At 39.7% G+C, this 25,312-nt stretch overlaps 1 protein-coding gene across 1 annotated transcript in view; it reads right to left on the reverse strand.

Moving 5' to 3' along the window:
• Positions 1-500: 500 nt before the first annotated feature.
• Positions 501-25,312, reverse strand: part of sema3bl (sema domain, immunoglobulin domain (Ig), short basic domain, secreted, (semaphorin) 3bl) — a 36,611-nt gene continuing 11,799 nt past the window's right edge. Inside the window, exons 2-16 of the mRNA XM_061301464.1 lie at positions 24,296-24,456; positions 20,733-20,795; positions 17,239-17,358; positions 12,538-12,628; positions 10,687-10,803; positions 9,589-9,731; positions 8,201-8,315; positions 8,035-8,104; positions 7,801-7,945; positions 5,447-5,678; positions 5,258-5,349; positions 5,097-5,138; positions 4,735-4,960; positions 4,514-4,644; positions 501-3,494 (exon numbers count right to left, since the gene is read on the reverse strand). Coding sequence (XP_061157448.1) covers positions 2,991-3,494; positions 4,514-4,644; positions 4,735-4,960; positions 5,097-5,138; positions 5,258-5,349; positions 5,447-5,678; positions 7,801-7,945; positions 8,035-8,104; positions 8,201-8,315; positions 9,589-9,731; positions 10,687-10,803; positions 12,538-12,628; positions 17,239-17,358; positions 20,733-20,795; positions 24,296-24,456 — 2,252 coding nt within the window. The 3' untranslated portion in view covers positions 501-2,990. The remainder of the gene's footprint in view (positions 3,495-4,513; positions 4,645-4,734; positions 4,961-5,096; positions 5,139-5,257; positions 5,350-5,446; positions 5,679-7,800; positions 7,946-8,034; positions 8,105-8,200; positions 8,316-9,588; positions 9,732-10,686; positions 10,804-12,537; positions 12,629-17,238; positions 17,359-20,732; positions 20,796-24,295; positions 24,457-25,312) is intronic.

Raw genomic sequence — 25,312 nt, forward strand, 5'->3', positions numbered from 1 at the left:
GCTGCACTGCTTAATTGATTTCCTCCCACAGCCTTGAGTTTGTAGCGATTAAAACCATAGAACAGTGGAACCCAGCCTTACATGGGCAGTCCAGTCAGGAAAGCCTTATCTGAAGATATCTATAGAAACGGTTCAGTCCAGTTTGTAGTAATTCACTGTTAAGAGAGCAGCCTTGGGACGTAGCGCTTAATCATATCATTAATCAGTCAGGAGTTGGACAAAAGCCCCAAGTTGTCCCTGTATCTTAACTCTTTGTATCATCAAGACATTTTCGAAGATTTTCTGCTTCCAGCTTGGTGGGAACAATCGAGTAGAATGGATTTTTTGGTTGCAGCATTATGTCAGTGCCCCAGTGCACAAAGAAAAGTCCATCAAGGCGTGCGGTGTGAAAAGGTTGATTTTTACTGTACAAATGGTGTTGCAAAAACAATAAGTACGGTGCTACATTGAAATATGTCTGCAATTTGGGTTTTTCTATTTGGTGATTCCAATGCAAGTAATAAGAATTCAAATCTTTATTGTCATTCAACAGTGTCCAACAACATTGTGGCTTTAAGGTAAACATTTGGAACATTAACAAACAGTGTGCGTACGCTACTAAGGTACACAGTTCCTTTTGTCCAAACATTTCAAATAAAGTTTATTGAGCCAGTCCCACCTAATAAGTGAACAGAAAATCATAGATAGCATATAAGTACGACATGCTTAAAAAAGCAAGTAAACCCTCAAATAGCACTTACATACAAAACAGTAAAAGCTCACTATAGTTGATTCACTCATATAAAATCATCACCGTTTGTTTTTGATTCAACAAATTAATGCTCATGTTGGACAGTTAGCAAGCCATTAAGAGAAAATGGGCTAAAAACGCAGTAAATTGTATTTTATTTTTGTGTAATTTTTTTAACAGAATCGTAGATGATCTCAACTTTTCCCCCCCACTAATACCACATCTGACAGCGTACAGTAACTCTTTAAACATACACAAATACTGTGCTGACTAAATGCACGCTAGCAGTTCTCACAACAATATGCATTTAACAATTCTCAAGCATGTGTTCACAAATTACAGACGGCTCGAGCATGCTTCTATCTTGTAACACCAAATAATTAGGGACAGAAATTTGTGTTAGTTCTATTCTATTATATACACTGTATCAATTTCTACATGACCACAAATAATTGTGAAAAGTGAATTTGACCACAAAGGCTTGTTTTTGTTTATGCTTTGTTTTGTTAACACTATGTATAGTCAAGTGTGTATGTTCACACACTTAATTGCACATTTTCTCTCTTCACCATTTGGACCTTTTCCAGGCTTTTGATTTGCTAAAAGGCCTGACTACCCTTCAGCACCACCTGTTGCACTGTAATGCACAAGCCTGCAAATGCATTTTCGAGGACAGTCATTTTTTTCAATTGATGAAGATAGATATTTTTGAAAGGTTGCTAGGGTTAAAAAAACAACACTATTCTGTTCTTTTAAAAATAACAAACTTCAAAAGCTCTACTAGCTAAAGACTAATCAAAGGAGGGGGAAAAAACAAATAAACCATCAGTAATGTTGGGCTGTTGCTTTAGGTGCAAGGGATAGAATTTAACAACTGCCACACAATTATGCCACATTTTTAACTGAAACATATTTTTGCAGTTATGCTCGTTTCATAACACCACATTTTATCTTTCACCATCCTCCTCTCAAGGAGCCTTTTTTCCCCCCCAACGGACTAATATTTGCAGAGAAAACACCTTAATTGGAGTCTAATAGTGAGCCTCACCATCCCCTAGACAAGAAAAATAAACATTCGCGTGCCAAACGTGCTTGTACGTTGGTGAAAAAAATGATACGCCTTAAAATGAAAAATTGTACAAATGACAGAAATTTCAAATACATCATGCTTATATTATTATTTTGCCATTTCCACTTGGAGTCTTTTAGTTATACAGTAAAATGAGAGGGCTTCCAGATTGGCGCATTTTTCCATATATACACATTGACACATACGTAAGTTGTAACTATCGCAATGAAAGCATGTGAGGGGCGCTACACTCGACATTTCTGATGATGTCATGTCTACTTGTCATGAGAGAAACAACACATATAAATAGCTCTGTTAATGATCAACATTCCGGAAACGTTTTCAACAAAATGGAATTATTATGACAATCTCTAATGTTGACTGAAAACAATTAAGATCATTCCACAATTGACATTTCAAAGGTTTGTTTAATCCATGGATTTAAACTAATGGAAAGCAAGACAATGTAGACTATTATTTATCATATGATTAGTTTTGGATACTTGTCCTGTCATCAAAGTGTTAAGCTTGTGTCACATTCCTCCCACCTTGCGTACCATACTGAACCAAACAAGCTGGACAAAATTGTTTCCATTTTGAAGTGAATTACTTCCAGCCTTAGTAAATGGATTAGTGGAGGATTTCCAGTTCTAGCGCCTCCCGTTGAATGGCAAGTTCAGTGCTAAGCAGCAAAAACAAAGCAAAGTGCTCATAATCTGTTGAACCATCAACATGTCGTTTCTGTGTAGCTTTCAGTCTTAGTTAGCTGAGCTAATGATGCCAGTGTTTGGGGGTTAACCTAAACACAAATCGGACTACAAAGTGAAGATGTGGAGTGCTGAAATGGGTCTGATGTTGGTCAGTTAACAAAGACCATGTACAAGAAAAAAAGGGTTTTGTCCATCATTAACTTCGGATGCGAGCTAAGTTTGAAGTCCTTAGTTTTGTTACAGACATCATCAAAGTTTGTATATTTGAAACATTGTCACATGTCTCCATCTCAACATTAGATTGAGGCCATGTCCTTCCTGCAGACAACTTGTCCAATCTATATTTGGGGAGTGATAAGCAGAACAAGCATCTATCACTCTACCACCTACCTTCTTACAAACTGAGCTCCAACTAAGCTGGTCCCCCTGTCCCCAATTGTCTTTATTTTCTCCTTTAGTTCCCCTCCTTCTGTTTTCTCCATTAGTCCTTCCGTGCACTAAGATCCCGCGGCGTCCGGTTCCGCTCACCAGAACTCTTGCTGCGCACCTTCCTGGCGCTCTCCTGGGCCTGCCGATACTTCTCCACCATGCTCTTGTGCTTCCTCCTCAGCTTCTCATTACACCACATCCTTTCGCAGTACTCCTCCACGTGGGGCAGGTTGGACGGGCCGATCGTCTGCATGATGTCCTTGAACCACATACGAGACTGGCCGATCGGGGTCAACCTGTTATACGAGCTACAAGGCATCCAGTTCTTGTAGCCTCCAGTCGATCTATCTTTGAGTAGCTCAGAGATGCCAGTGTTGTCCCGTACCATCAACTCATCTATGGTGTCGCCCTGGAGGACTTCCAGGGTGAGCCGGGCGAGGGTCTGGGTGAAGCCATGCTCTCTGGAGCGGCAGATGTAGATGCCCGCATCCTGGCTGAGGAGGCGACGAAAGAGGAGGCCCTGCTCTGTGGACATGACTCGATCGTCCATCTTGACCTGAGTATGGCAGAGAGATCATCAGTCGGGATGTATTCTTACACTATTTTGGGTTTGCTTCCCGTAACCTCATTGATTCACTTTTCAGGCCCTGTTCTTGACAATCAATGGCTGGTCTTCACATACGATCACACGCCATTTTTCTGATGATAAGCAACAGATAAAGAGGGTGCGAGCAAAATGTGCAATAAAATTTCAATGCATGCCAGACCAAACTAGAATCTACCAATAAATCGGTTAACATTCCCTTTCTTTATTCTCCCAGCCTCCATATCTCACTCTTGCGGTTCTATTCTTTCATACCTCATCGTTCTCTCTTGTATGTATCTCAAGCTCGTATTCAATACTTGTCCTACAGTGCCAACACAAATACAGCAGCCTTGTCAGCGGCCCGGTGTTTATTTGAAACTGAGAGGGGTGCTAATGCCTCATACGGTTGACTGAGGCGCTCATTTTGAATGATCACTGTGGGCGTGACCATATCATGTTCTAAGCAATGCCTCATGTGCCACCACCTTTGCAGTGAATTTAACTCTTCATGGCATATGGTCAATAGTCTCAAACAAGACATTGTTTATTAAAAGAGAATTGTGCTTTTAAATATAATTGCTCTCTGTCACCCACGTGTCAAAACACTGCTGAATGAGTCAAGCACGTGGCGACATTGCACACCCATCTCGGATTTAAAGGCAACCGCGTGCCAGAAATTACATGGCCCCCCAAATCTTTGCTACCCTCTTGGGCCTCTTCCTTCCTGCCATCATATGAGGTTAAGTAGAAGGACTGACATTTACCTCCCCGGCTGAGATGGGTGTATCAGCATCTTGATTCCTCTATTTGCAATAGTGGGCCAATTTATTCCCTCAGAATCCTGAAGAAATCCTTTCCTCAAAGAGATTCAAAACATTGCCAATTCAGGAAATGGCCAATTGTTTGTGGTTTATAGCTCGGATGATTGAGGACCGCATATGTTTTCCGATGGCTAGGCAGTAAACAGCACCCTGTAAAATTCATCTCACCTCTTCCTTGCGGTCATCACGCTGAACCAACCAGATGACAGAAGCTTGCGGGGAGCGAGGAACACATTCCAGAAAAGTGCTGTTGTTCTCAGCGCCGTACACCACCCGATCCTCCATCTCTTCTAGGTCCTCTGATACCAAGCATAAATAGTTGCAAATGTTGTTAAAGAAGGAATATGGGAGCCCAGATCAAGTGTTGACAAAGTCAAAGTTGCATTTACCGCTAAAATTTTGGTCTAAACACTGCAGCACCGGGTTTCCGTGTCTGATGTCCTGCCTTCGGAAGCGACGTTTACTGTTGGGGACGTATCGAGCGCAGGACGAGCCATCCCAGGCGCAGTAAGGGTCTCTGGCCAGGCAGCACTCAGCGCAAGCCTTGCCGTACGTCTCACAGCGATGAAGCTTCACCAGAGCCACGCCGGCTGGGGAGCCCACATAGAGGGCTTGCTGATGAGCAGAGAAAGGGAGGTTTCAAGGTTGGGGATGATTTGACCACGGGATTAGTTCTGAAATCCAATCTGAGAGGTTTCCAAATAAATTCAACATTAAGAGAGGATGTGATGAAACGCAGATGTGAACTTACTCTTTTGACTGATATGTCCATTGATGTAATTGAAGTTGGCACCTGCAATGATGACATGAATACTTCAGCGTGAGGTAAGTAAAGCTTATAGTGCATTTTATTAAGAACCAATTTGGCTTTATAGAGCGATAAGAACTAAGACCAATTTAAATGAAACACACTTTAAAAACTTGAAGCTCCTCCAATGTGACCTCTTCTGCTTCCAGACTATTTCCTCCATGAAGGGCGATGACCTTTAACACCGTACCGATGTCTTAAAAAGAAACAAACACATCAGTTAAATTTTGGGCTTCATTTTTCATTTATTCAATCCAAAAAATATTTCTGACCAGCTGGAAAACACATTTTACCCGTGCTGATGAACATAACGTCATACTGCCCGTCCTCCGCCTCAACACGGTCCACCACGATGTGTTTGAGCCTGTAAGGAACGTTTGCCTTGGCGAGCACAGGTTGGCGTAAGGCGGGTTGTACCGGCCGCCACATCAGAGGATGGCTTCGGGCAAACTGGAGCACATAGTCGGGGAAGTCTTTGGTGCTGCCAAACTCCCTGCCGGGCTGGTTGGTGATTTTACTGGGACACTGAACAGACATATGAAAAGGCACAATGACTCTAACAAACCTTACATTGTGGTTTATTGATTTTGAGTCGGTGGTCTGTTTTAGATTTCTTTCTGTTAGATAAAAGTATTTCCATGCCTCCGTGCCAACGGCGCTCATCCGTGTGCGCCTGGCACAAAAGCTTGGGTGTGTACAAAATCTTATAGAAGACTCAAACCAGTTGGAATCGCTATGTAATTTAATACTCGCCTGATCTAACAGCATTCTTTATTCAATACGGACAATGAATGTGAGCGTTTGTCTGGCCCTGATGTCCTGTGATTGACTGGCGGCCAGTCCAAGTTCAACAGTAGTCTTCCTTTTTCCTTAAGTCAGCACCGATAAGTGCGAGTAGTCTTGACCCAAGATTGAAAATAAATGGATAAATGATTGTGTGAAGTCTCCATGTGTGCAAACAAAAGACAGTTTGTCAGCAAAAAAATAAGGGCCTTTTTTAACAGCCGTCATTGCTGACATTCCATTGGCTTATTCCTTGGCAAGGCTCTAAAACGTACTCTTCTCCTCCATTTGATTTTTTTTTGTGGCTTGAGGCTGTGGCACGTCCATCATATCTTATTCAGCCGTCAAAAGCCAGCAGCAATGAAAAACAGACGGCCCACATTCGGTTTGTATTCATTCCAGAAAACTTTGATTAACCTGTTTATCTTGGATGCATTAGAGTATTTCAGTGAACACGCTGTGGTGCACAGACAACTTTGATTCAACAGAAGGTTAGCGTTAAACTTCATTATTCTCCAATTATGTCAAACTGAACAGCTTTTTTCTATCATGGCTAATAATTCTAGAGCACTTTTAATAAATATTAATCTTATTTTTATTCATTTACCTCGATCAGAAAATGGCACCAATTAACTGATGTCAGAATGTACTTCTCATTCATAGTTTAAAATTTCGTGGATTTTTTTTAAACTTTATATTAAAGATTTGTAACTCTACTTCACTATAACCCCCTTGTTTTCAAACATTTGACCTCGTTTTTATATTGTCTGAGACAATATTATCTTCAATTATTAATTCACTAATTGTCTACTGCTTGCTGCTGGTGAGCTGATCCAGAAAATTTTGGCTAAGGGGTGAGATACACACTGAATCCAGATACCTATCGAGAAAAATCTTTTGGCCTTGCACCTGTGGACAATCTACAGTAAAGCAGTCATGCATGTTTTTGGAATGTGGGACACAAGAAAGGGAGGGGATTCAAATAAAGGACCTTGTAGCTGTGAAGCCATCATGCTCTCACTAAAAATGGATACTATTTTAGTTTGACAAATTCAAAAGAAGCAACCCCACTGTAACACTGAAAAATCTGATTTTCTGTACGATGACAATAGCCTGCTTTGCTTGATTGACTAAATGCCAAATTGTCAAATGTGGCTCTGGTGCAATTTCACAGGATTTTTGTGTACAAACTGAGCTTCCCCTCTTCAACTCTTTAGTCCTTCAACACTTTGTTAATCTGAAAAGTGAATCCACTGGGGTATCTGCAGCTGTGTTTTATAATTCATAGTCCTTCAATGTAGAACCAGTTCCAACTCACTTGGCAAATGAGGTGGAACATGTGCCATGTGATTACGAGTAGGTATGTTTATGTGTTGGAGTTGAAATTACAATGATGTGGTTGACAGCATCTGGAGTGTACAACGTGATCACAGCTGCACCAATATAAGTTTACTTTACCAATATCAAACTTTTCTACACCTCATTTGCACTGTTGCATAACCACCCGACACCCAGTCAGCACTTCTCACTTCACTACAGTGGCTCTCGTATGTACAACTGATATGCTTACACAAGAGCTAAACGTAACATGTCAATTGCTAAATGTGTTGAGAGTAACAATTCCAGTAAATTTGCAGAAGGAAATTGATTATTGCAGCAATTATTCAATACCTAATTACACAACCATTCTTCCAACACTAATCGCTTCTTGTATTTACATTCCTTAGTGAAGGTGGGACATGCAGGTGGTCAAGTGGGTCAAACAAAACTGAGCCATTTCAATTCTTCTATCATCTCGAAAGAAGCAAATTTGGCATGTTTTGTTAGCACTTTTATTCAAAACAATGTGACTTGAGCTACTTACCACGCCCGGTCTGGGATAAGGGACACGGCCTTCGTAGGCACCCCACTGGTAATCTGGACCTTCTTTATGAGCAAATGGTCCGTTAAAGGCCTCTCTGATGTCAGCCATGCGATAAACGCACACAGCAAAACCCTGGAATACATTACTGGCGAGGAGAGGCGGAGAAACTGAGTCAGAGAAAACTGTTTACGCTTAGCGTGGAAAACTTGAAATGTTTTAGTAAACGTAATGTACCTGATAGTGCTAAAGATTGCATAAATATCTGGGTTCCTCTCATCCTTGGTCCTTAGCAAGAAAACATCCTCTGTTTGAGTTGAAAGAAAGGTACAAAGTTAAGAATGGATTCAATTAGGTCGTTCAGTTTGTCGGTCGCTCAATTGTTAGGTTAGGTTTGTCTCACCCAGTTGGTTGAAATGCGTATCGATGCCATGAGGTCCCGGGACAGAGCAAACCAGTCTGGCTTTAATAAAGGTGCTCCACTTATTCACCAGCACCCTCTGACCTCCAACGTCATTCTGCCATGAAAAACAAAACAGACACAAAAGATATGAAATGTTAAAACACAATTGAAGTTGTGAAGCTCCAACAGTTTTACAGGGGGGAGAAAAGACTTCATGAACCCTGACATGAACCCTGACAAGACTCAACTAGTCTAGCTCAGAGAGCAAGTTATTACTGTCATTACAACGGTGGGCTAGAGTTTTCCACTCGTTTAATATCAAGAAGAGTGCAGGCATGTGATGATCACCACGCTGCAGGTACATGGTCATTTCCTTGGATCTAAGTCGGCATAAAAAGCAATGGCTGCCAAAGGAGCAGAAGATGCTTTACCACTGATAAATCAATCGAGGGTGGGACTGAGACTTTGAGTTCAAAGCAGACACGGTGTATCAGAATTTAGCTCCTATGCTGCAGTGTCAATGCTTTTAAATCCAATTTAAAGTCTTTTAGAGCATTTCTAAGGACTCAAAGGGTTACGTCTTTCTTCTTGCCCAGTCTCCAAGGTATTGTGGTCACTGTGTGAGTATATTTTCGTTTATTCTGGTTTGCATACCGATATATTTGTGTGCGCTGCACGTAGCTTGAAAGAATGTAAAAGATCACGCAGAGCGTATTGAGATTGTGGATGTGAAACGTCACAGCTGTGTGTACTTTGGAAGGAGAACGGCTTCATTTTGTTGTAAATATTTTAAAGGTTTTTATATTCCTTTAGGGAAATGTCAACATCTGAAAGCTCACAAGCGGGTTTGGGGTTCTCTCTAGAGTTCTCTTGATCATCGTGTGTCTGTTTCTATGGCTGTGCTCTTGCATGAGCGTGAAACTACACGATATATCACAAGGGAGGTTTTGGCTAACATTTGAAATTTGAGGCCCATAAGGGATCGACCAGGAAAAAAAAAAGAGAGATCTTGGCTTGGAGTTTATAATTCAAAAATCACTTCCTTTGCAGATGTTTAGTTCCTAAGGGCTCGATGTATCCGGCTTCATACACCTGACCACCGGGTCTTCTTTACTTTACCCTGATTCCACAAGGCAGATGGTCGATTTCGAAAAATTTATGTGGGAAAGAGTAGACAAAAACAAATTCCCATTAAAAAAAAAAAATCGGGTCAGTTTTGTACAAGGCAACACAGAAATAAAAAGTGAGAAAAGTGTTTCATACTTCCATACTGCTATTCCCTGTTGCCTTGGACTGTCTGTCAATCAGTCAAAGCACTCCTCAGGCAACTGAAGCACTCTACCAACAGTGACTATACTTCATGTGTGTTTTGTAGTCAAAGTACTCACCGCACACACTCGTCCAACACGCGTGTGAATGGCCTCCTCTCTGTCTCCGGCTTCGGTGGCCTTCTCGGTGAAGAAAAAATACACTTTGTCATCGTCTCTGTCGTCGTTGTCTGGAATGAGGTGCGCTGCCACAAACTTGGGGTCTTTAGAAAGGGTTAAAAACAAGAAGATAGTTGTTAATATGACAACCATGAAAGTGGGGGTGTACATTTTAGGGATGCACCATCACTACTATCTTTCTTTGAGATTTGTGAAAATAAATAGGACTACTAAAATTACAAGTAATAAACCCTGTTAGCCTTTACAAAGGAGGTTATGTAAAAACGACCTATTTTTTCTTGCTCCAATTTAGTTTCAAGTAAATTTGTCCACCAACAAATGAAATATTCATTTAACAATGAAGGAAATAACTAATATTTGTATAGTGTGTCCTGCATTTATTGCAATATTTTGTCCAATTGTTTGTTTGTGGATGGCTTGCAGGATTTTGGATTCTTCTTTCATATATTGAATGATCAAACTTTTTTCCATTAATCATTTATAATCCATATAGCTGAGAAATTAAACAAAATGAAAACTAAAATGTCTATCAAATGCCGTATAATCCGATTGTTCATTATAATTGGACACGTTTACTCATTTATTTCACAGTCAGCGATGTCATACATTTTTGTCGGAGGGCACAATATAGTTCAGGTTTTCTTTGAATGGCCAATATGACTGTGTTCGCGTGAACCCCCCAAAAATATAAGCCTCATATTATCACACTAAACTGATGAATAATATGTTTTGAAATCAGAAGTCAGTAAAAAAACGTTTTATGTTCAATTATTTTTCTGTTCTTTTGATAAGTATTGGAATAATGCTGGCAACACCTCAAGGATAATAAAGGTAAAGAAAATGTGCATTCTTTTGTTTTAGAATCATGAAGTGGACGGTTATGATTTCACTTGGCGGCCCACGTAAAATGAACAGGAAGGCCAAATCTGCCCCCCGGGCCTCGGGTTTAACACCAGTACCCAATTTGATGAATTTTTAAGTCTTGTTGGAAGCCTGAGTTTTGCCTTGCTGCAATAAAACAGACTGATAAAACATTACCATGAAGGATTTTATGGTCAGTCTCGGTCCTCATGGTGGAGCGACCTCCCATGCTTCTGAAGATCACAGAGTCTCTTCCTAAGAAATCCGCTGTCAGTCCTGTAAATAACTCCCCACCTACACAGAGGGGGAAGGAGGGGAGCACGTGAAACCAAAGCAAAAAGTCAGTCGAGAGGAAGAAGTCTACTGCAATAAGGAAATTGTTGGTGACACTAAACATTGTGGTCCAGGCTTATGATATAGAGCCATGGAAGGAAAAAGGAAACTCAGCAGATCCGATACTCAAAATCCCGCCCTATAGCATACTTTTTGGAGTGCATCCTCTACTGAGACCTAGAGCCAGACTCACTTTACACAACCCTTGGGGGGAAAAGAAATAAAATACAGAAAATATCTTAAGCAGTCATGTCCAGAGGATTGGAAGCGTTTAGCAACACAGCGTGAGAAACAGCTCTGTTTATGGGTCATCACATCACCAGAAAATGAGAATCCAGAAGTGAAAACAAAATGGCCTTAGAAACTCCTTCAGATTGCTCTACAGTCAATTACAAATTCTTTCCTTAACAAATTCTATTTAAAAACTTTTGAGGAAAAATGGCCAAAATGAAAGCCTACCAAGGTTTAAGGTACATTGGTAGCCTACAATATTTCAAATCTGACATAAAACTGTAGATTCGCCGGAATTGCAATCTTGTCAGGAGCCTTTCTTTGTTTTTGAAATTGTATTTAAAAAGATTAGGGAATGATTACAGAGGCAAAGGTGTAAGGCTTCTCTTGCACTGTAAAGAGATCATTTTCAAAACTTTAAAATTGGACCCATGTTCTTAGGAAAGCTCAGCTCAAGAAAAAGTACACTATGAATTTGTCAGCTAAATGCAAACAGACTACCAAGGATTGGAAGTTGGCCCGCCAGAGGCCAACAGGTTGATGCTTGGATTTTTAAAAGACATATGGGTCAAAGGCTAGTGATTGGAGAATCATACTGGGGCTGAGGAAAAAAACAACATCGAGGGATTACCCTCCAGAGAAATCCACTACCTGGGCTTAATTTACAAAGCAGAATCTCGACTACAGTAATATAGGGCAATCCAATTTTATATAATCAAGCATATAACTACAGACAACATTGCCCTATTAAATCTCAGACAACCTGGAAATGCGTTTACCCTGTCTTCGCCCACATGCAGCTCAAAGAGAAGACAGACTCACCATACTCACAAATGTAAAAGGATCCCAGACTGCAAGAGCATGTCCAATGCACTTAAGTGCTGAGTAAGCTTTCCTCCACCACTCGTACTAAAAAAAACTACATCTTTGTGAAACAATGGACCTCATTCTCCAAAGGTTCTAACAAATAAATGGTTATTTTCTTACTCATTCATCATCAAATATGAGAACGCTAACACTGCACTTCCTTTTGGTGCTACTATTTAAGAAACCTATTCACATCACTTCCTGTATAATACTACTTAGCGGACTGACGATAACTTTAGGATCAGGGCAGGCTTTCCCATCATGTTTTTTAAATGTGTTATTTTGTAGGACAAAGAGCCCCTCTTCCCACAAACAAACACACGTGACCTTTGTTTCCGTCAGTCAACAGCGAAACACTGACAAACTGAGAAGGTCATTCAGTACTGACCCGGTTAGCGACAATTTCGGTGACGGACTAAAACCTGCTTCTGTTAGAGCTGCGTCCGTCGGTTTATCTAAGTTTTCTGTGAGTCATCATTTGACAGCAAAACGAGAGTCTATCGGTGACGGACTGATGGGCCTTCTATCAGTACTACTACGTATATAGTACAATGGTCCGCCTGTATTGGTCATTTGTAAGAAAGAACATGAACATACCACTGAACGTGCTAGCAAAAGGAAGGCTGGGGTCATGTGGGACCCTGCCTCGTCCATTCTCCACATTTTTAGGGTCCATGGTGAAGACATGCTGCGGGAGATACAAACACAAAGTTGAATTGGTCAGTTCTGATTTGTACTTATATCATGACGCATTATGCACTACACATATGTATAATGTACAGTAGGTTTTATTTAGCAAAACTCAATGGCTAGCTTATTGTTGTCCATGGAAACAAAGCCGTTGATCAGACTTAACCTCTTGAGAAGAATATATTCCTTTTCCTTTGTGTTCCAATGTGCACACAAACAGACTTTTATTTGTATCCACTCTTTTGGGTCTTTCTGCCCCTTCTCTGAACTCTTTTCTTTCTGTCTGAGAATGAAGATGCCGTCTGAGAAATAAGGAAGTGTGGGATCCGTGGAGCAGCCAGAGTTCAGATAAGTTTCCCACCCATTTCCCAATGAAGATCCGCCCTGAGCTCAACTTTTGTGAACAAGGTCATAGAAGAAAATAAATACAGCCCCAACCAAAAAAAACAGTTGATAATGTATGTAAAAGACGATTGCGTCAGGACCATTAATATTCTGTCAATATGTTTTTTTTTTTTTATCTACTAAATATGTCCATTAGGTTTGTTGTCTATTAAGTTTCTAGCATTATAACTTAACCGTGACTGAACAAACTGTATATTTCTAAAATATTCATCATTTAAGATGCTACACTTTCTTTAGATGCACAAGAAGTCATTCCACAGTAAAATGTCATACAAAGCATCAAACTGCTCACATTTTTGGGGATTTGCAGTTAGAAGTAGAGTGTAATTGGTTTTACATGACAACAATGCTACTTGACGTTGCCTAGATTTTTTGGGGGAAGAATTTGGAAAGTAGGTACAGTAAAACCTTGAAGGTCAAACGCAATGTATTCCAGAATATAAATTGATTTCACAATTTGAAAACATTTTGTATGAATGGAAATAACAAACACAAATCAATTTTACCGGTCAGACCGTCACATTACAAAACCTCAGTGATGAGAGATAATGACAAGATGCAGTTAGTTGTATTTAAATTCAAATATTCTTCACAGGCATGTAAATTACTCTTAACCACTGTTAAAGCGTCAAAGCTTGTGACTTTGCCATGTGTATGGTAAAGCTGGAATCTTTCTGTTTACTTCATATCATAAAACATCCTGTCCTTCTTGCCTCATGGTTTTCTTACCCCCCAAAATAGCCACAAAGCAAAACAATCCTTTGATGCTAATGCATGCTGAAGGTTAGACCCCTTATGTTTTGTGCATCTTTGGTAGCACGTCTTCCTCAATAGATTTGGTCAAATTCCAAACTGTCATCGACATTGTTGTCTGCGCTGCCTGTGCGTCACTTATTTTGAGTCCAATGCATTCATGTCCCCCAAGAAGGATGGTGAAAGGATATAGGAGCAGCCCTCATGTTTGATACAAGGCCACGTTATTAATTGAGGTGTCCTCCAAATGAACTGTGAGTGTCTCGCCCTCCGTTTATTGAACAGACAATGGACTATTGTGAAGGGAAGGGTGAGTCTTCCACCCTGAAGAGTAATCACAGGGCGCATGATGACATTCAAGTCTGCTTTATAAGAATAATGGGAAATTTACCCATTCAAACACATTTAGTTTATACGGGGAACAGCCCTCAGATTCACGCCACATTCACTGTCGGCTGCACCATTGTTGGGTGACAACAGATGATGTCGTCTTGGCAAAGTTTGAGTCCACTAAATTTGCCCTCTTGTAGCAGCATTACAAATCACGTTTCCTAAGTCGGTGGTGCTTACTTCAGTTTTCTGGAATGTGTCATATAGCCACATTTCTACCAATTTAGTCCATCACGGTACGATTTTGAAGAACAAATCGTGATCTGGCTTGTGTTTACAGCGCAAATTGTGGAGGCGGGATGGTGGCAGCTGCGGCAACTATGTAAATAACGTGACATCACTGCGTCGCAACGCAGTGGAACGTGTGAATGAATGAGTTCAACAAAAGATCAGAAAGTAAACAAAGGGTGCTAATGAAAGACAACAAACATTTGGGGTCTTTCCATTCCCCTTTCCACACTCTATCCATCAAGCATTCAACTGTGTTTTAGCTCCACCCTCAATTAACTTGCATGGTTTTTGACAAGTGAGAGGAATTTGGCGCACACAGAGAAAACCCACACAAGCACGGGGTGACTTAAAAACCCCAACTCCAATTTCTTTCCTCACAAAATCTATTCTCAGGTTCCTCACAAAATTATTAGTGGTGTGTGTGTCGGGGGGGCATTTCATAGTACTGTCATGCAGAGAAATGGTGCAGCTGATTCCGTTTGGGCAAACACCGCCAAGACAAACACAGTCGAGTGCTGACGAGCTAAAAAGCAGTGCTATTTTCTTCTTTGCCAAGCACAGCATATCAGGGACCACCAGTATCATTTTAAAAAGTGATTGCTGACACACACACACACACACACACTTTCCGCACATTATGGAGGTAGTCATCTGTTGCCGTGAAGGGAAACTATGTCAAATCCACTACACCTGATTGAAAAAAATGATTTCTGTAAAAGTCAAACATTTGGATTGTATGCATCACGACAGTGACGTTGGGATGTGTTTGACTGCCCAGTCAAACAATGGCGCACTGTCTGCCTTCTTAACTTACACTCTTTGCAAAAGCGCTGGAAGCTCTTTTCTAATTTAATCTTTCAATGCTTGTAAAAACATTGCCGTCTTTTGGAATGAAAGACAGACTACAGACTTTTTTTCAAAAGCAATGTTTAAAAAATTTGAAAGGGAAACAATGAGGTAGATTTTTGACCTGACAAAATCAAGACAGAGTCAACGTAGACTATGGATATTTACAATACACAAGATACAGTATACACAAAACATTATTTAGAATGTCCATGCATGTTCTCTTATCTCCGTTTTATTTTCCAGGAAATGTTTATTTTCACATAAATGACATTGCTCGGGACAACGTATCACTATCGTCTATCTTCAGGACTTCAGACACAGGTTTATTGCTCTAATTATTATCTTTGAAAAGCAATAAACATACCTACAAAGAACTACAATGCAGTTATGGTTAAACTAGCCCAAAATCTCTCACTCGAATCTAGCTGACTAGCTAACATCATAACAGTGTTTCAACGTCGAACGAGTGCGACCTTGGGCCACTGCAAAGAGAACGATGCCATGAGAAAGACACAATCAGCACATGTAAGTCTGACCCGTACAGAGATGAAACGACTCGGGGGCTAAAGTTCATCCCACCCAGAGTCCAGTTGGACTGCTACTAGCCCTGAGGTCAGGCAAACAATCTGGTGTGTATTCTACGCCAGTTAACGACTGGTTAAATAAACGCAGCCACTCCCCATGGGAGGGTGTGTTTGGACCGACTACCTGATGCTGAGCTTCACTGCTCATTTCAAGCGTGCTTCAGAGCAAACAAAAATTGTGTGCACGCCTTTTGCACATTTGTGGGCAATTTTTGCCAAACACAAGCTTAAAAAAATCAATAGTAAATTTGGAATTCCTTCACAGTTTCCAAAGAGTTGAAAGGACAAATTGATTTCAACTACATTGGGCATATCCTTAATATCAAGTGCCTCGAAGGGGCGTGGCCAAGTTAGTGATGTTAGAAGCTAATGCGGGGCTGGCCCAACATGGCACTCTGTGTGTCAGCGTCTGAGCATAGGTTTGGCAACAGTTAACAGTAGATTTGACTTTATTGAAAGTGGAGGAGGCGGAGGATTTGAATGGCTCCCGGAGGTGACATAGTGCTTGGATGCAGTGGCGATGACATATTGAGAGTGATGCCAAATACACGGCGCCAGGCAGAACACACACATTGAGGGTAACAACTAAATCCACACGTTCCACTCGATACACACACAACTAAAAGTTGGGCACTTTCCCACCGCAATGTTTTTTCTTTTCCTCTTTGTGGATCTTTAGCCACTTTCCACTCTGCCTCCCGCTGGGTCACATTGGGCTGTCATATAGGTCTACAACTGTCTTAAGTGCTCTCATTCATCCAATTTTGTCTTTAGTTTGACTTTGAGAGGGAGGCGCTGCCCAGATTTGCATCAAGCTGGATTATTAGCCAAAATACATATACAGAAAGGAACGGAAAAACTGGTGCTCTTCTCAAAACTTTAACATTTGCTTTGAAGTTCAAATCACCATCAAGAGTGAGCAAGAGAGCTCAGTTTGGCAAACAAAGTATTACCTTTGGCAGTTTGTTTTTGCTTCATTTAAGGGGAAGAGAGCAACATGAAAAGATGATCTTGCAAACAATAAGACTCCAGCATTACCATACACGTTATCATTCGTTCGCTAGTTTTATTGGTTTTATTTTTTACAATGTTTAACTTATTTTTACACTTAAACAGTTACAACATTGTCTGCACAGTGTTAAGGTTTTTGCCGACAGGAAGATCTTTTAACAGATTTTATTTCCAATGGGAAAAAGCATTTGGCAGTAATATTATATTACATTAATATTGGCCTACTAAGTACACAAATTGAAGTTAACTTGACATTTATTATTCATCTACAAAAGCTTACCTTCATCGATTATCCTTTTGGTAGCTCACTATTCATTCCAGCAATAATAGGCTTCGTGTGATGTTGTGGATACAGTAGACGGTTTAGATGTCACACATTTCTTACCTCTCCTCTGTGGCCCACATAAATGAAACTGCACATGGGATGAAATGCTCCAGTGCCGCAGGCCAAGAGGTGAGTGCGGTTGTATGGCTGCAGGAGGCGCACAAAGTTGGCACACTCCGTCTGCAAAATATAGAAACACAACTGAGAGTTTCTGTATTTCTGGTGCTGAAATCTGCTTTCTCACTCACACACATTGCTTACGTACAGTATAATATTGCATCCATCAAAACATAGAGTGAAATGGTAGATGTCCTTCAAATGGAGATAAAATGAATTTCAGGGTCACCAAGGGAACGTTATTTCATGACAATTCTTATTGATCCCACATGTTGGTAAGGAGGCCCAATGAAGACGTTTTATTAGATGGAATGTGAAAAACTCCACTCAGCCGTGGATTTTAGCCCAGGAGACACTCTGGCATTTTAAACCACTTTTAGATTTTAGAATTTTAAACATCAGTGGCAACTCTCTCTCAACCCAAATTGAGTTATTTTTTACTCAAATGATTTAAGAGTGCAACTCTTAACTGTCTTCTTTTATCAAGGCGTGATTTTATAAGGCAGATCGGAGCTGTCAACAAGTTTTGAAAATTAAACTTTACAATGAGGGGGGAGCCCTAGAGTAGGAGTGGCTATTTTTTTCCTGCAACTATTTTTATTTTAATTTGAGTCGATGGCAAATTTTGTACTTGCAAGAATTTTTTTCCCCTCATTAGGTCTTAAGCAATTCTACTTTGCCGATCAGTTACCATTTGTAATTGTGATTTATTCACCAGTCCAGTGGAAGGGTTAAATCAAGAGAGATGGCTAAGCTTCTGTTCTCTCCTTAAACAAGATCCTTTAGAGACATAGACAAAACTAATCCTACAAAAGGAACTGAGCTCTGTGTGGCCCACAGTGAAATGAAATGTTGACAATAAAGAAATATGCCTGAGCTCTATACACTGCGGGTATTGCGGTTTTCTATATCTGGGTGAGTTTTATTGAGGCCATAAAGAAAGTTTAAAAGATTTCTTTTTCCTCAGTATTTTTTACATTGCAGCAATAGCTTGAAAGCTTTCACAATCTGAGGATATTATTTTGTTATTGTTTTTACATAATTAAAGAAGGTTTACTAAACCATGTGTTCTGCAAGTATTTTTCCAGTACAACTTTATTTGACACTAGACGACAGATCCAGAGCTTCTTCCAAAATGATGTAGTAATTGAGAAATAAAACTGAAGTCAGAGGTAATGGGGACATGTGTGTCCCATATGGAAGAAAGAAACGGTATTTATGGAAAAATGTGCTCTTTAGATTTCAGAAACATGATCTGGATGCCACAAGTTACACATCATTTGTGGATTGTTTTTTTTCAGCTGACTTTAAGAATTATGCACTAATTACAATGGCACTCATAAGAGCACACGTCATCTAGGTTGAACCGGTAACAAAAGCAATTAGTGTACGTTTGTTGGTCCACATGATTGTAGTAGACCAATTTCAGGTTTCTAAAGGTTTATTGACAGACAACATTTTTTATTCCTTATGCATAAACATATAAACCTACAAAACATAAACACCTATAATAATAAAAAAAAACAACAACAACTGAGAAATCAGAGCGAGCGCTTCATACAATGCATGGATATATTAAAAGAATTCCAACTGTTGAAATTGAGTGTTCCTGGCTGAGTATTGTTGCTAACAGCTGTTAGCAGTTAGCAGGAGGGCTGTCAAGACCAACTTAACTTAATATAAGCACATATCATTTGAAGTCCCAGGTCTGTGGTTTTCCCCTACTACAGACTGACATAAGTCAAGAGCACACACGCACCACATGACAGTCAAACGGTTGTAATGGATGAATACGATCAAAGACAAATATGGAAGCACTTCCACAGAGCTGCATGAACTTGCCAGCTGCAATCTCTGCTTCAAATCCTCCTCCAGTGAAACCATTTTAGTAATGACACCAAATGAAGTGGAAGAGTTTTTAACTCAAAACTTTAAACTCTATCATGTGTTGTGATACTATGACGCTATATGTAACAATAGTCACTGATTATAGCCTTAATTAGGATGACTACCCATCTACTTTTGGACAAGGTTTTGAATAAAAGGTTTATTGTCGTACACATAAGGTAAAAGGTCAAAGCTGCCAGGCCAGCATTTGTGCCTACAGGTGGTCAAAGGCTAGGCGTGGTTGGATAACCAAACATTGTCCTCAGTCATTACCCCGTTGATGACACTTGTTTGTTTCAGCTGTAATTGATGAATATGAAGGTCAAGAGGCTGTGACTCTTAAGTGGGAGAATATTAAAGTGTTTATGGAGCGGACGATTGTCTATAAAAGGCTGCTGACGGAGTTCCTTGTCCATTGACGATAACACAGACCACCCCCATTCCTTTACTTTATTTGTCTTTTCGCCATGTGCTGTCAAAGTCATGTTTTTGTTTTTCTCAACAGAATGATCGAAACTAAACAATGTCTATATGTCAGTGAGGTATGCGTTTCTCCCAGAGAAACAATGTGAAGACCTCTAACCTTACCCACCCGTTTCCCTTTTCGTCAAAGTCAAGTTGTGTTCAACACATGCAGATGGCAAACAAATGAGATTGAAGGTGTGTCAGAGACCACTTAGGGTACTTGCTGTCTTTTGCTTCGGTGAAAAGAGGCAGTCATCCATCTGCTTCGACAAAAAAAAAAAAAAACTCGGAAAAAAGAAAACAAGGAGACATAAGGGGATGCGAGAAGCCATCTGTGCAGTCAAACATCTCACATAACAACATGTATGGACGTCTTTGACACACAGTATGTTCTCTTGAGAATTTAGTAGGAATTTGTGCTAAAGGTTCAGACAGCGGAACCTCTATTTTTGGAAGCGACTCGACATCCAATTTGCTCAAATTTGGAAAGATTTTCCCCATAGCAAGGCTTGAAAATATACCCCCTCAGGGTTAAAAATAAATGTTTTCAAAAGGGCAGAATTATAAAATATTCTGAATAAATACCACAACTTTACCAGGCCAAGTACTAATATATTGCTTCTTCCAATCATGAAAGCCATTACAGGAGCTTCCACACAGTGAGCAAACGCTCAGAGGAAATACCAAATAAAACTGACGTGCGACACACAAGACACGCCTGCCACTTCAAACACAACGCACATGTCCACAGTCACTTGCAAACACAGAAACACACACGCACATGCAAAACACACACTTCAAACATGTTCCAGATGGAGGTGGCTGGTGGATGTCATGTAGTGAGTGCAAAGTGGGACCCGAAAAGTCTCAGTGTTCTTATGACGCTCATATGTGTCTTTTTGAGTGTGTGTAGGTCTGTTGAAAGCGGCGTTAAAAAAATAAAATGTATTGGTAATTAATTGTGATAAACCTACTCAATTAATTAATCGATTTATTTGCCACTGAGCAGAGAGTGTTTCTTTCCAAAGCCTCATGGCAAATGTCTACATCATTAGCTTCCAACATGTACGCAGTTAATGACTTACCTGTGGCTCTTTCCCTCTTTGAATGCAGTCTTCTCGGTCGCCAGGTAATGGAGGCCAATAGATCTGGGAGAGGCAAAGACAGAGGTTTTTATTGGTTAAGTTGACTTTGGACATAAAATACAAATACCAGAGTATCAATGTCCATAAGACTAGAAAAGAATAAATAGATATTTTTCTATTCCTTCATGTCTTCAGTTTTGTGGCATAGAGTATATACAGTACCATGCAGGGATTTGGTATATTGGAGCCCTATTTTGAAAGCAAGTATTAATTATATGTTGCCAAAGTGGTGGTTCTGCTGAATTGAAACTCAGAAACTTGGAGAAGACATTTTGCATACAGATTGTAGAATACCAACAATAATGAAATGGAACACCACATAAACCAGAGAATCTCATTCTGTTTTGGGCAAGCTTTTGAATAATTTCGCATACGTTGTGTCCAGAAATAACATACTATATAACCAAATTTCCCCCCCCAAAAAAATCATTTCAAGATGACTATGTGTGAAAGCTAGCTGGCTACATCACTTTATTCAAAATACAAAGAGGTTCCCAATTTTGGACAGCAGCAACCAGAATGACTGCTTAGTTCCATGCAAAAGGAGATGAAACATGCTCCGTGATCTCTGTAATTAGTTCAGAAAACACTCTGCAAATGCACACAAATGATTTTTTTCTCGAGGTTTTTTCAAAATCGATTTTTGCTGAACGATAAATGACAACAGAACGATATGGTGCCTCATGCTTGTTTTGATTGTGACATATTTACTCACGCTTACACTGAACATGAAGCACATCATCTGTGTGAATGTTCTACTTCACACAGTTCTACTATAATTGGAGCTCTAATAATCCTGCACATGTGAAGCTTTAGAACTTTTATTTATTTATTTCCAAACAGTGCTTAATTAGGGAAAACCCAAAGCCACAACAATGTGACTTTGAAAGCATCATGTAACATTTGGACACGAAATGCTTTGACTGGTCCCCATAATGCTTTCTGACGATGATAAAAGACATTTCAGATTTCCCTGCAGATGAAAGCTGACTCAATATTGACTTTCAGTGAGCTGTGAAATCCTGCAGTTTCTCGCAAACCACCAGAGCTTTTGTAACCGGCTTTGTTTTTGTCGAACAGACGCATAAGGAAGTAGGGAGGAAAACAAACAGTGCACGGCAAAGACGATTGTGTTTCATGCGTGTACGGGCAGTGCGAGTGCACCCGCATGGATTTGTTTGGGAGGCAAATACGTTTTTTAAATACCACACTGGGATCATTATTAGGTCAGATGTCACATATAAAAGTGCAGTTTCAGTGTGTGTGTCAGTGAAGAAAGTGCACATTACCAGCTACCACTATTGCTCAACAATACAATCTGCCTGGCTACTGTAATACTTAGTCGATTGAGCTTACTAGTACGATATAAAATGCGAGAAAACCATTTTTTATTCATAAGTTGCATTGCTCATTATGTGTCATTCTATTATTGCTTCAGGATCATTTCATTCTTGAGTTGAATAAATTGGAGCTCTGCCAGCATCCTACTGTAATTATTCACTTTTCTAAATAATTTCTAAACCGACTGTATTTGTTGGCATGTCCTATTTGTGACCAAAAGTGGGTCATGCAATTATCTGATTTTTTTAGAAATAGAAATAAAATCATGGCATTCGAATTTGGAGTGAGTCTATAAACTTGACTTGGGGTATTTCCGCTTTGGCGAGGTATCCTTGGCTTGTTGCTGCACTGCAATATCAAGCCAGTTGTCCAAAATCTCCACCCTGCGAGAACCATGGCTGACCTCCACTAGTCATCCAAATTCCTTCCTGTTTAACTCTCGAAATGTCACCACAATGTCTCTTTAACTTTGAATCCACCCTCAGACAACAGTCAAAAGTTGTCGTCCTTTGATCACTGACCTTGTGTTTAATCTGTGGAGAGCTTAAAACAGATGCAAAGTGCAGGACAGTCACAAACACATCCTTTCACTCTTTTCAACCTTGTCCGATATCTGGCAAGCAAAGCATCCCTGTGAGCCAAAACCATTAAGAGCCACACGCTTTGTTCTTGTGCCAGATACTTAAACAAACCGGAATTTAACAAAATAAACCAGTGTGCAAGAAATCAATTAGTGCAAAAAAAAAAAAAAAAAAAATGGACTGGAGTTTGACTTCTGTGCTTTAGACGCTTATCAGCCACAGTCTCCACTTGACTGCAGTGGTCCCATTTTCTGTCTCTTTTTGTTAAAATGTCCCTTCTTGCGCTGGCCAACAGAAGTAAATACAGGAATACTTCCTCTTCCTCGTTGACCGACTCGTTCAGATTTTTAGTGTACAGCCAACTGGAAGTTAAGTGAAAAAAGCTGCAGAAAGTTAAACGTTTAAGTTCAATTCATTCAGTCCTGCTGAGATATGAAACTCCATGTGAAGTTAAACACTGGTGGAATCACTGTTTTTAACTTTTTCACGACTGATAACAATACGTGACCCTCTCGACCAAATGAAACAAAGATGTGCAATATATCTTGTTTCACAAGTGCATCTCGCTGACACATGTTTGCAGATTGAGATCTTGCTCTCAATGTATTGGCTAAGAATTGTTGAGGACACGCCGGTCTATGTTGGGCTATTGGAATTAGATTTGCTATCTCCCCCCAACTGTGCCCTTGCGGTGACATATAAACTCAGCAATTGTTCCCATGATAAATGTTCAAGCAGTTAAGTTTCGAAATCAAACATCTTTTTAGTCACTTAATTGATTCCACCTTGGAGAAGGCCAAGCATCGTGGAGAGATGCCAAAATTGGGACAGGAATGGGGTCCAGCAAACAAAACCCAGCCGCTCATTTTTAATCATTTTATCTGTTTTCTTTTTACGATATAATGATTTTATTTTCATAGTAAATTTGTTATGACACACTCATGCTTCAAAACTGCAAAGATTTGAACTTTAAAAAACATGAATCATGTATAAATTGACAAGATAATCAAGCACTTGTTATTCATCTTTACAGTGAATTGCATTAAAGCTGAGAGGTCAGAGGTTACCTTTTTAATCAGGGATCTTTATGTGCGTGCAAATTCTTGTCTATAGTTTTATTAATTTACTGCAGCATGATGTTATTGAATGTGACAAGCTTTTTCTGAAACATTTTGGATGACACATCACGTCATGGCCATAAATTCTATTCGTAACATTATCCTTGTAAAGATTTATTGATTCTCAACTAGTTGATTCTCAAATTAATCAACTATTTCCATAATCTTTGTAAAATGTGTTTGAAGGCATTATTAAAATTAAAATGATCCAATGGATAATCCAAAACATCCAAAACAATAATATAGTCTAAAAAATTCCAATAGTGACTGCTGTAATCATTCATGATTACATTTCTTCAAACAAGGCATATGGCGTCTAGTTTGATTCTTGTTTATGTTACCACATTTGGTTTGTTGCCTAATAAAGAAGACTCCAAGGGACAATGATTCAGTATTAAAAACAAAGTCATAATGTGGTTTACGAGTGTTTTTAGTTTATCATGGAGTAATTTGTTCCTGTTACCTCCTTGGACTCGCTCTTGGCTGGTCCCAGCAGGAGAGAGTACATGACGTCTTTGCCTCCCAGGAAGAGACGGTCACGGTACTCATCCAGATAGACACTTGAGAGAGAGAGTTGGCCATGATGCCCACTGAAGATGGATGATCTGTTGGTGGACAGTAGATCTGCATGGGGAAAGGAAAAAACAACGTTTAGATCTTGGAGTAAAGAACAGATGGCAGATGTGCTAATTAACGTCGCTCATTAGTCAACTTGCAGATTTTTAATGCACACCACTGAAGTAAAAGCAATAGAAATAGTCAGATTTAACAAAACTAAAACATCATCAAAATTCTAAATGTGCACTTTTTCAAAGTACTTCAAATACTTTAGAAGGTTTAATATCAGAAAATTACTTTTGATACACAAGTTCGGTTAATGTCAGATCACTGAAGCCTTTTACTCAAGTAATAGTCTACAAGGTGACTTTTTCTTCAGCCATTTTTTTTTGTTTTGTTTACTTGTTTACACAAGTATCCCTTTCAGGGACTTTATACAAGCCTGTGTATTTGTAAATGTTTATCAAATCTCAAAGAAATCATTCAGGCCATTCGCACCACAAACTGTGTCACTAATTTCTTTGCAATGTTTTGTTTTATTTTCTCATCTTTGCACTCAAAACAAAAGCACATTCTAGTGTTTGAACTTTTTGCACGCATTTATACAAGCCGGGGCACATCTGGTCTTAACTCAGTACAAGCCCAAGTCAGATTCACATGGAATTCTTTTTTGTTTTTTAGTTTTCATTACATTTATGAACAGAATTCCTCTGGGCATGAACATGTCGACGTTATGTTTCAGTCACCAAATGAGGACTGTGTCTGTGATCCAAGTTTACTACCGTTGCTGAAGTCTACTGATCATTCCGAAACATTCAAGATAGCTTTGCCTTGTTGGAAATGGTGTACTTTTTACATGGCGTTTTCAAATTAGCAAAACATGGCTGGATGGAGAACAACACAGTGGTTTTCGGGACTTTTT

The sequence above is a fragment of the Syngnathus typhle genome, linkage group LG2 (assembly GCF_033458585.1).
Source record: "Syngnathus typhle isolate RoL2023-S1 ecotype Sweden linkage group LG2, RoL_Styp_1.0, whole genome shotgun sequence".
NCBI classification, from domain to species: Eukaryota; Metazoa; Chordata; class Actinopteri; order Syngnathiformes; family Syngnathidae; genus Syngnathus; species Syngnathus typhle.